The 12,060-nt window shown below is 47.3% G+C and overlaps 1 protein-coding gene across 1 annotated transcript; it reads right to left on the reverse strand.

Annotated features, from left to right (window-relative positions):
- Window positions 1-180: 180 nt before the first annotated feature.
- TMEM98 (transmembrane protein 98) lies at window positions 181-12,001 on the reverse strand. The gene is made up of 8 exons (XM_008072159.2): window positions 11,972-12,001; window positions 9,794-9,873; window positions 9,539-9,717; window positions 8,045-8,176; window positions 7,021-7,054; window positions 4,963-5,078; window positions 2,272-2,331; window positions 181-1,016 (listed from the first exon to the last, which is right to left on the reverse strand). The coding sequence occupies exons 3-8, from the start codon at window positions 9,667-9,669 to the stop codon at window positions 809-811; spliced, it is 681 nt and encodes a 226-aa protein (XP_008070350.1). The 5' UTR covers window positions 9,670-9,717; window positions 9,794-9,873; window positions 11,972-12,001; the 3' UTR covers window positions 181-808.
- Between the last annotated feature and the right edge of the window lie 59 nt (window positions 12,002-12,060).

Consider the following 12,060-nt stretch of genomic DNA (forward strand, 5'->3'; position numbering starts at 1 on the left):
CGCCACTGCACTCCAATCTGGGTGACAGAGTGAGACTCCAACTCAAAAAAAAAAAAAAAAAAGATATATACACATATGGCATGCTCAGGACTCTTAGACTCTCTCCTTCCAAACTCAATTATCAGATAAATATGTCCCACCATACACCACACATATGAATTTGACTCAATAACTACACGCTTGAGGAAAACATAAGTATAAATTTACTATCCACCTAATGGTAGCTAGGAAAAATTGCAGGCATAATGATAAAAAGGAAATAATCAACTTTGTAGTGCTCAGCTTCAAGCCCAAACCCAAGAGGGAGGAGGGATTCAGACTCCTCAGGGACCAGGCATATAATACAAATAAATGAAACATGCCACATGAAAGAGTACAGGTCTTGCCAAAAGAGGCAATCCCTACTAGTTCTAATTGATTGTCCTCTTCTGAAAATGCAAATCAGAATTGCCAGGCCTTCTGATTATTCAAGAGAAGCCAGAAATTCTGATTTTAATGTGAAACCTCTTGATTTCTTAGGAGGTGGCTCAATTTTCTTAGAAACAATAGGTGAGCTAAATAAAGCTGAAAAGCCACTAGTTTTCAACGCTCTTCTGTATGGGTGGTGAATGGCACCTCCTCTAACTGTGGTGTTAGACTGCCACTCACCAGCCACAATTTGCAATTGCAACAGAGGCTCTCCTGCTTTACTATGCACCCACAACTGGACTCCTTGGCTGTGAAGAACAACTAACTCTACAGGAAAAAGCAGAAGGCTCAGCTGAGCCACCCAGGCTGGCCTTCATGGCTAGTTGCTGGCCTACAGGCACTAAATTGCTGACTGCTCCTGCAGGAAGCCTTCAGGGCCTGAGAGGCCTTTATCTGGCTCAGAAGCCAGAGCTGCTTCTCGAAGGACTTCCAAGTGTTCCTCAGCAGCTGACAATGACTGGTCAATCCAGTCCAGGCCCCCAGTCAGATGGCAGGCATTCCTGGTCACCAGCACCAGATGACTGACAGACAGGAGCAAGGCAGTCGTCCTAGAAAAAAACAACAGGGTCAGGTTCCCCAGGAAATGAGGGACTTTGCACAGGCCCAAATAGACAGACGCTAGACTAGTGTTTCCCACACTGGACACACTTCCCTAGAAGGTTGGTGGGTATTAATTTAAATATGGTCCCATGCTCAAATACATTTTGGGGTGGCTAAGTGAAAAAGGTTAACTGAAGCCTGTCTCAGAGCCTTTGAAGCATCTGACAATGCTCCAAGGAGAGAATATAATGTGCTGTGTCTCACAAACTTACTGAAGACCTTGGAAGCCATTTTCCACAGCACGCCTATTCACATCTCCCAGAAGAGTGATTTATGGAACAGTTCGGATCTGGTTAATCGGTTGAGCACACCTTCAACTGCTGCCCACTTAAAGGTAGGATAGATGTACCTTCACCGTGAGCATTTTTTATTGATTACAAATCAATAAGGCCTGGGGCCGGTTTACCCAACTCAAAAAAATAATTAAAAACCAAAACAGAGGAGGCAGTTCCCCCCTCTCCATATTAAATGATCTACTATAGAATACATTTTAAATAGTGAGTGTGCATGATGAGTTTGGGAATATACTCCAGATTATTAACCATGGGCAAAGTTGGGCAGCTGCAGGAGTGGGGCAGAGAAGCCAAAGCTGAAGCTCCGTGACCCACTGCTACTTGCACAACTTGTCTATGAAATAGTCATACAAACCTGAGACAGGGAAGAAAATGGTTTTCTCAAGTGGATTTACATCTGGTACCAGAACCACATTCATTTTGTACTCTATGGGAAGGCTCATGAGAGAAGGGCTTCCAGGGTTGCCTGGTAGAAGATGAGCACAGCCGTGGCTGGTGTGTCACCTCTGCTCTCACTGCCCTGCTCATCACCATCCCATGGCCCCGCTGGATGGCACTCACAGCTAAGGCATGGCTGCTTCTGGAGTTCACAGATCAGAGGGAGAGAAGGGGGAAATGGGAAGGAGGGAAGGCACAGTTAGCACACTGCATGGCCAGATGTTTGAGATTCAAATGTCTCTAAGACTGGCTCTTCTCCTGGGTTTCAGAAGAGTACTGGCCTCTCGCCCAGATAGGCTCAGCTCAGCTCACTGTTGCCTCACTGATGTGAATGTTACCCATAGCCTGGGCAAACTTGGGAACCCAGCAAAACTGTCCTTTCTAAACAACGCAGCCGGCCAATAGCACAGAAATCTGATAAAATGGTGACCCTCCATCATGCAAAGACGGACAAGCACCCCATGTCTCTCACCGCGCATCCAGGAGCTTGGGGTCCAATGGAGGGTACATTGATTTCACAACGTCGTCCACCCTGGGGGGAGGCAAGAGGTTTTCAGTATTTCATTTTCCTTATCTCTATTCTCCCTCTTCCTATCTTTCTTTCTTCCAAGTAACCCAAACCTGAACTACAGGTGTGTACTACCACACCCGGCTAATTTTTTTTTTATTTATTGTAGAGATGAGGTCTCAACAAGTTGCCCGGGCTGGTCTCAATCCCGTGGGCTCAAGCAATCCACTTTTCTTGGTCTCCCAAAGTGCTGGGATTACAAGCTGAACCACCAAGCCCAGCCTCAGACCCAGTCTTTAACAGTTCTTTCTCTAATTGCTTCTGCAATCTCAGACACTTAAACAGAAAGACTTCCAATTCAGTTTAGAGAATATTTTGTTTTCTGGTTTTGCTTCCATTCTAATGGATTTTAAAAGGGCAAGGTCACATATATGAAATGATGTTCAAGATGACTACTAAATTAAAAAGGCAAATCACGAAATAATATATAATGCTTGATCTATCCCATTTATATAAAAATAAACAAAAGCCATGAAATGCAGGAGGGGAAAACACTCACCATTTAATAGTGGCTACCTCCTGAAATGGGGAGGGGGTGGAACTAGTGGGTACTTCACTTTCCAGATAATCTATGTCTGCAGTATTTTAACTTTTACAACCATTTATTACTTTTATTTTCAGCAAAAAAATAAAGCTAAGCTAAGGTATATAGAACACACACACACATACACATACACAGCCACAAGTTTAATTTGGGTTCAAATGGCTCCACTGCATTTCTTCTACCATGTGGTAGAGTTCATGGTTAATTTTTAAAATGAACAATTCATCCTGATTTATATGGCACAAGGTTTTGATCCAAATCTTTGCTCATAGACCACTGAATAGGAAGGAAAAATAAAGATGTATTGTCTGAGTTCTACAATCACTTGAAAAAAGATGCCCTCAAACATTCTTATTCAGGGCTACAGAGTTGGTGAGGGAACACAGAGATGCAGCTGCCCTCGGCGCCTGTCTCAGCCAGCCCCTTTCTCTGCAGTGCCTGGAGCTGAAGCTGCACTCCTTGAAACTAACATGCCATGAACACACTATGCAGAATAAATGCAGCAGGAAAAACAATGGGGAGAAAAATGGCCAGAAGGAAATGTGAAAGCAGAAAGATGAAGCAAGGACTCTGACTGAATTATGGCAGGGAGTGTTCTAGAATAGTCCAAGGTGCTCTGTGGGGCAGGTTAGTGAGTGAGCAACGTCACATCTTCACCTTAGCACCATTGCTGATTCTGTTCACCCAGGCTCCACTCACCCTCAGAAATCTCAGTCTCCTGAAAATGCTGCCTTGTAACCAACACACAGGAATCTGTCTGGCCTCCCCGAGTGACTCTTCGAAGTGACAAAAAGCATGCTGAGGGATCTAGCAGACGTGACAATGCAGAATCTCTAAAATAATGGAGAAGGGATGTCTGGTACTTGCCTAGGGCCTGAGTTCTTAGGGCTACAGGCCAACCTGGGCTGACATAAACCATGTAGCTACTACACCCACCTGGGGCAACTCCACAGAAAGCCAAGAACTGTTCTGGGCTGAGTTCTCCCCTTGATGGTCTCCTTCCCACTTTCCAAATTCACTGAACTTCCTGGACAGAGTTCAAGTAGACCAAGTGGTAAACTTCCTCAGAGGACCTCACATGTTGTCAACTCACAGGAAGCTAGTGATTCTCATTTGGTTAATCTTGAAGCAGGGAAAGGGCTGGTTTCTCGTGATTTACCCAAGGACATGGCAACAAAGGAAGTGTGGGCCCCTGGAATTCACAGGGGGTGCCACTGTTCCACCAGGAATAGGGAGGCACCCTCCTGGCAGAGGGGCCAGGTGGCTGGTAAAGAAAACATCCAGGACTTCGATATGGCCAGGCTCAGGCACATCCACATGCCAGTCACCAGATGGCAGCACACACCTAGTACAGTCCCTTGCGCTAAGAAAAGGGCTTTTATTTTTCTTCACAAAATCAAGCCCAAATGAGGGGGTGTAGCTGTTGACTGCAAGCCTGCTGGTTGCCTCCCACATGGGATTTTGCAGACACACTGGAATTTGGGAGGTCTGAATGCTGTCACTTCCCACCCAGTACTAGAGGCTGCTGGCCGGGCCACGGTAGGGCTGCAGATGAGCAGTAAGCGACTACCAGAGCGGGTCCCCCAAACTAGTCTCCAATTCAAGTATGGGCTGGGACTAGAGCATGGCCAGGAGGCCCCTGGAGAAAGAAGTGTGGGCACCTGTGGGAAATGCACTTGCCAGCTACAGCTAAGCTTGGGAGGAAGGCATGGCAAGGGGAGGAAAGCAGCCCCAACTGGTGTGCGCCTGGGACAGAGGACGCAGCCACCGAGGGCTCCGCAACCTGACTAGTTGGGACAAGGAATCTGCTGGAGCTTCCTCAAAGGCCTATCAGAAGGTGTATGCCAGAGGTGGGGGTGGTGGGAAACCACCTTAGCTGAGAAGTCTCAATAGCTAAACCCTCCTGGTAGCTCTGTAAATGTGTGGGACACAAATAATCCAAGTTGCCCATGCACTGTTTCTTAAAAGAGCCTGGTCCTGTGATTACCTTAGTTCCTGGTTCGTCTCTTTCCCCATGGAGTGTGGGGACCTCAAGGCCGCCGACTACTCACCTGGGACTGATACGCTTGGCCACCACAATGATGTCGCTGACACTGGCTGAAGTCTTCATCTTGGCCCCTGAGCCCATTGTCATGGCAACAAGCTTTTCTGTCAGAGTGTGACAAATCTAATGCAGCAGGGAGAAAAGAGATGAGGGTTGGCCTGGCTCCCCCAAGAACTTCTGCCACCCCAAAAAGACAAACATGGCCCTGCCTTGGGACCCATCACAGCTGGCCCCTAACCTAATGGCTGAATTGAAGTGAGAAGTACACAGAGATGAGAGGAAATGGGGTGGAAAGAGGAAAAAGTCAAAAGCATGGCTGGGAGAGAAGGAGGGGGAGGAACCTCCAACCAAAGGCGGGTGTCGGCTCAGAGAAGTCTAAGCTGAAATAATCTGTCTAAGAAAAATCATGTGCTCCAATTTCACCTTCTTGCTTAGGGGGAAAACCTACTTTCTTTTTCGATTCCTTCATCTCATGGTTTACTTTTCCAAAAGGATAATATCTCCAGTGGGGCACCCTCAGAAACAGGGCTGGACAAAGGGCAACTGTTTCCTTTAAGCACATTCTCCAATAATGGCACTTATTTCAACAATTTCCTAGGGTAATATATTGGCATGTTTGTCAAGATGATGATGAAAGAACCTCACAAAAGGCAGGGAAGTGGCAAGACTCAGACACATGGCCTTTTTCATCGTGCATCCACAGAGCTGGCCACCCCAAAGCTTGTTTCCCCTCTCCACGCATCCCCAGGAGTAAGCCCAGTCTCCCCCCAACCCAATCTCCTACCACTGGGACTCAAGGGCAAGTGACAAAGAAAAAGGGTTTTGAAATTCCAAGAGAGGGGGTTAGAAGCCCTCTCCTTTGATCTAAGGTCCCCAGGATGAACCACTGATCGCAATCTAGTAAGAGTCTTTCCGCTAATTTATCTCCCACCACAGGTGCCATTTATTCTCCTAATAGGGGAGGGCAGGGGACAAAACCCAGGCCTAGGACACATCCTGGTTGGCATTATTGCTCTAGTCATTGTAACTTTTTATCTATATCTATAGTCATATCTACATTATTGCTCTAGTCATTGTAACTTTTTATCTATATCTATAGCCATATCTATATCTATAGCCATATTTATATATCCAAAGAGCTTCTTAGAATTAAATCATAAGCCTGGACTGTGAGATGATTTCCTACTAGGCATTTCTTTGATCCCCAGGAAAGACAGCTAAAGACGTAGGGATAAAGGACTTTTTAATATCTTGTACTGAATGACACTAAAGAAAAGACCAAGTTGGCTCTTTTGAAATCTTAAATAAGTACTAGACAAAGAGATAAATGTGTGGTTTCCCAGGTTACTGAAGTAAAGAAATGGATAGTATTTGCAATTGACCAAATATATTTCAGCACTATTACTACTCTATAAGGTAGGATATTTTGAGGCAAGAATGGACAAACCAATGCTAAAACTATTTTTTAAATTACCCCAAATGCAAATTGGATGCAATTTTCCAAAATTTCAGACATTCAACAAAAAAAAAAATGTCTTCAAGTTGAAGTATTCATGGTTTGGACTTTTAAACACTGATTGTCTCATTTGGCTGACTACGGTCACAGCCCAACAGAGTCAATGAAGACTCTTTGGCAGCGGTAGAAATCCAAACACAGACAGCTACTCGCTGCACAAGCCTGAGCTGTTAATGGAAGAAAGTGTACAGGCAGAAGCCAGCAAAGCCTGTTTCCCTGTGGCAGTTCCATGGTCTCAGGCATACACAAGGCTTTCTCCATGGTCAGTGAAAGTGACTAGTGATTACCCAGACTGTCTTTCCCACCAGTCATTGTATTAAGAGGACCAGATGAAATAAAGGCCTCGAAACAGCCTTGAGAATCCTAAAGTTAAACAGCCCATCTGAGGAAGAATGGAAGTAAACAGCAGAAACCCCAAGTGTCAGGCTAAGGAGAGACCCCTTGTAGGTCTTGTAGCCCTTCCATAAGGTCCCTTTCAACACTGACTCTATGCACAGCTGTGCTTTTAGTGACTCTGCTCTATTTCACAGGGACATCAAAGAGGATTACCTTCAGGATGGCAATGCAGTGGGACATGAGACCCCTGGGGAGACAAGAAGAAGTCATCAGTACTCATCCAGAGAGGCCCACTCCCTCCAGCTCCACCTCTGCTCCTCCCCTAGCACTGACCAGTGGGTTCAGCTGGACACCACCTGAGCGCAGGTATTAAAACAAACAAGCCCATGAGCTGATGAGGGAGCACCTCCTTGCTCTTCCTTTGCCCCTCCCTGCTCTTCCAGCTAGCTCTATTCCGCGCGCCTATCAAGTCATGCTTTTTTATAAATCCAAGCTTCTGATACACTGTTCCCTGTACCCAATGTCCTTCCCCTTATACTCAGTCTGGTGAACTCCTTCTCAACCTTCAAGACCCAAGTCAAAAGGTACCTACACTTTTGTGACATCTTTCATGAAAACCTCAAACCTCCAGCCCAGGTAAACACAGGTATTGCCTCCCATCCATGCCTATTGCATTGTGCATAGAGATCCCAAATAGCTTCTGTGCTACTGTACTTAGTATAGTTCTGTCTCCCCAACCACTTTAATATTCAGTGTCTGACCCAGTACCCTGCACATTTCACCCCATAAACATGTACCCAGCGAATGGATGGCTGAGTAAATAAGAAAATGAAGTGGCATACACTTCTCAAAATGTAGAGTCTCCTGTTGGAGAGACCCCTGCGGGATACTGAAGTCAAAGGCTTCATCCTGGGACCCCAAGTGTCAAGTTGATGGGCACACCAAGGATCACCCAAGCACATCAGGGTGACTTTATAACAACCTTGGCCACACATCTATAGGCCCCAGTGTTCAGGTCTACAAAATGCGGGAAGGGAGGGAAGGATAAACATTGTCATGCCATATTCTGATTTCCCCCACGTTGAGGGCAGGGGAAAGAGTGGCAAGAGATACAGTGATCCTGGATGCCCAGCTGAGCGCTCTGGCAAAGGAAGCCAGAAAAGGGCACCAATTGCCAGAAGCCCCATGTGCCATCCCCAAGGGGCTGAAGAAAAGCAAACGGTCCCCAAGGCCTTACGAGGCATCTTCAATCCAGTCTTCGTTCTCCAGAATGGCCTCGATGTGGGGGTTGGTGATGACAACATCATCCAGTTCTAACTCGGAGGGCTCAGACTGGGTCTCCATGGCACCAATGAGGTCCACAATGGGCCTAGAAGAAAAGGCCCCCATTAAGGGATTTCCTGATAGGTGAATGCCTCTCCTCATTGAGGCCTACATACCCCCCAGAAAGGATGAAGGGAATCAATAAGTTAGAGCAGAGACTGCTTGTCCTGGATCCAAATCTAAGCCTAGTGGGATCAGTCAAGGGCAGGGCACATGACTAGACAGCAAGTCAAGGAGGCAGACCAGGGGTACTAAAACAGAAGAAAAGTGAAACAGAAACATAAGCCTCCATGAGAAAGAATCGGGTATAACCACCTAACTACAAAGATGTATTACACAGGGGAACTCCTCTGGGACAAAATGAAGTCCTTTTATAACATTTTTTCCAGCCAGGTGTGGTGGCCAAGGCAGGAAAACTGCTTGAGCCCAGGAGCTCAAGGCCAGCCTAGGCAACATAGTGAAACCTCATCACTACAAAAAAAATTTTTTTTTTATTAACTGGGCGTGGTGGTGCACCTGTAGTCCCAGCTACTCAGGAAGCTGAGGTGGAAGGATTGCCTGAGCCCAGGAGCTCAAGGCTTTGGTGACCATAATCATACCACCACACTCCAGACTGCTAGAGTGAGACCCTGACTAGACATAACAAAAAAACAACAACAAAAAAACCACCTTATTTTCCCTTTAATGCTTTATCAGAGATGGTGCAATTCCTATTACCCAAACCAACCTGTTCTCCCTACCTAGTCTGCATAATCACTCTTGAGAGCCAGCTTGGTCCACCCCCATGTCCCTGCCCTCTCCTAGTTTTAGAAAAGCAGAAGTGAAAATACCTCCAACTTTACAAGAGAGTACTTCAGAACATGAGATGCCATTGCATTCTTTTCAAAAGCAGAGCTTTCTTGTGTCATATAAATGGGCATTGATAAGTTATTAACCACTTGACAGAGATGATGTTAGGATTAAGATAGAGGGGTCACAGTCTCTTAAGGATCTATCAGTTAAAACATCCCTAAACTGAAAACAGATTCCTGAATTCACAAAACCAAGGGTTTGCTGGAGTGTGGGCATCTGACTTCTGTTCCCGTGGGTTTGATTGGAAAGAGATTGATTTGTCCAACTCCTAAGTGAGGTGGCCAGTTTTGGAAAGACGCCTGTGCTTTCTACTAGGTGGACAAGTTCAGTGACTCTCTTATTGGCTCAGAAAACACAGAAAGAGGTGATGGATGCTCCCAGGGTGCTGGGAGGCTTAAGGAACATTCTTAAGCTCTGAGGTCTTTACTGGGAAGGAGAGCCTGTGGGTACCACTTTAGAGACAAAAAAAGCTGAGAGTTGCCCAACACCAAATGACTATTTCTTTTTCTTGTGTTAGAGACTATCTCTCTTCCTTCCCCTCCACGGGCCCACTCACTTGGAATCATAGCGCTGTAGCAGGTCTCGGGGCCGGCAGTAGCGCTGCCTGCAAACCAACACCAAGGCTGCAAATGAAGCCAGAAAGATGGTGGCCAGCACGCCTATGGCAACGATCACCACGGTCTCCATGCTTCCACGTGGCTCCTGACTCAGGCCCGCTCACATCCTCCTCGCAGGCTAAAGTTTGAGAGAACATAACGTCAGCAGAACTGGTGAAGAGTCCAAGGAAGAGAGTAGGACAGCTGGGTCTCACCTGCTGGAAGTGGCAAATGGGGGCGGGGAGGTGGTGGCAGGAACTAGGTTCCCCCACGACACCTGCAGCAATTCAAGGGCCTGAAGAGAACCAAGGTACATTTTGTGCCATTCCCCTTTATTAAAAGTGTTTGCTCCCCAGCTGGACTAGGATGGCTTTTTAAGCCTGGGACAAAAGGAAACATGTTGTTTTCACATCTATTTTTTTTTTAGAGCGTGAAAGAACACCCACTAAAGAATGGCAAAGGTGGGACTGTTTTTACTCGGGACCCACTCTGTGCCAGGTACTTTTTGAACTCTTCCAACCACAATATTATGAGGCAGACATTAATAGCCCCATTTCACAGTTGAGGAAACTGAGGTTCAGGGAGGTTAATGAATGTGTCCACTACATAGTCAGGACACAAAAGCCATCAACTTAAACTGAGATGAACATTCACCTTCCTATTCCTGTCTAAGAAGGAAAGATCGTTAAGATTCTGGAAAGGGTTTTGATTGTCAGTTCCAGTGCTGAAAACTTAGAAGGGATGTAAGAGTGTTCATTACCTATTGTCTATTTTCACTCAGGAGGCTCTTTCGCACCTATTTCTGTAATAGAATTATTTTATCTGTGTACAAAGAAGAATGAAAGGCATACATGCACTTGCATAGACTTGTGTGTACACAGACTATTTCTTTGGGTATGATCCCATGTACATGCACAAACATAGCAAATATAACTTGATAAGAGTAGTTGCCTCTGGAGAGAGGAACTAGAGGCCAGGGGGTCTGTCTTCCACATCTATTTTAAACCAGAGGAACGAGGGTATCTCAGAGAAGTACATATTCACAATGTGATTTCACCGCAGACCTACTGCATGTGTCTCTCGGAGCAACAGTCTTCCCTTCTCTGGGCTATAATTTTGCCACATGCAAAAATGGTGCTCTTACTTGGGAGTCTTGATGACGCCAGGATGGTGCATGTCCTCTACTCGCACTTAATTTTCTCCTCCATGTCTTGGAGGACCCAAATGCTCCCAGTTGTCATTCAATAAGTACTTATTGACCATACACTATGCACCAAGCACAGGGTTGGATTCTGGAGATTGGATATCAATAAAACACAGACCCCAATATTAAGAAGCTGGTGGGAAAGGAGGACAGGTAGACAAACCACTTCAAGCCGTGTGCAGAAACCAGAAAGCAGAGTAACTTGCTGGGAAAGCCTTCTTCACAGGGATGGTGATGCTTAAGTTGGGTTTTTAAGGATAAGTAGGAGTTTGCCAGGGAGGCAAAGTGGAGATTTGGCTGGTTTAAAGTGCTAGGAAGGCCTTTTGCAGAGCTGCTCTCCCACCTGGAGCTTATTTGGTTACAAGGAAGCCTTTCTCTTTCATCTCTGTATATCTAATGGGGGGGGGGAGCTGATATTGGGGAGGAGGTAAATCTCAGCGTGTTCCTTCCGTTTCTCTAGATATGTGGTTTCTCTGCGCTGTCCCTCCTTGCCTGCCTCCTTTATCCCTTGTTCTTCCCTCCTATTCCTATCTGTCTCTGACTTCTCCACGCACCTCTCTTCCTCCTCCCCTTCAGTCTCTCCCTTTCTGGGCGCTTCTCTCCTTCCCCTCCCCCAACTCCCAAGCCCCCAAGACCCCCTTAGCTTCCTGTGCGTTCTGGGTGTGTTTCTGAGTGTGCGTGCGCTTTCTCGGCATTTTCGCAGCCTTTCTCTGTGTTTGTCAGTGTGGGTGTTCTGGGTGCGCTTTCCCTTCTCTTGTGTGTGCTTCCCTGCGCGACTCAGAGGGAGTTTTGCTGCTCCCTGCCTCACAACTTGCTGAGGTCTCTCTCTTTCTCTCGCTCCCCCTTACTTTCCTCCTTCCCGTTTACATGGTTTTAAGCCCACAAGGATGAAATTAAAACAGACCCAAGCCCCTACCCACCTCCGGGTGCCCGGCCACCCAGAGCGCCCACACGACACCCAGGAGGCAAGGACCCCGGCAGGCCCAGGACTCCAGCTCACTTTCCCAACTCGCCGCGGCGGGAACAAAGAGCGGTGGCCTCCCCTCCCCCAGGCGGCAGCCCCGCGTCCCCTCCCCCCCCTCCCCGCCCCCCGGCCCTCCCCTGGCGCTGCTCCCCCGGCTGCGCCCGCCCCGGCCCGCGGAAGCCCCCTCCCCGCGGAAGCCCGGCGGCCGGCCCGGGACTCACCCACCTGAGGCGGCGGCTCCGAGCGCGCATCCCGGCGGCGGCCCCGCCGATGGCAAAGTCCGCGGGCGGCCCCGCGGTGGGGCATGCCGGGAA

Source organism: Carlito syrichta, unplaced genomic scaffold (assembly GCF_000164805.1).
Source record: "Carlito syrichta isolate Samal-C Ts95f unplaced genomic scaffold, Tarsius_syrichta-2.0.1 Scaffold115115, whole genome shotgun sequence".
NCBI classification, from domain to species: Eukaryota; Metazoa; Chordata; class Mammalia; order Primates; family Tarsiidae; genus Carlito; species Carlito syrichta.

Bases quoted from the DNA above. Each gene is read 5' to 3' on its own strand.
- TMEM98 (XM_008072159.2), bottom strand. From the start codon at position 9,669: ATGGAGACCGTGGTGATCGTTGCCATAGGCGTGCTGGCCACCATCTTT. The intron at 7,055-8,044 runs GTAAGGCCTTGG...TTGTCTCCCCAG, and splicing joins GACTGGATTGAAGATGCCTC to GGGTCTCATGTCCCACTGCA. The intron at 1,017-2,271 runs GTGAGAGACATG...GTTTTTTTCTAG, and splicing joins CCCAAGCTCCTGGATGCGCG to GACGACTGCCTTGCTCCTGT.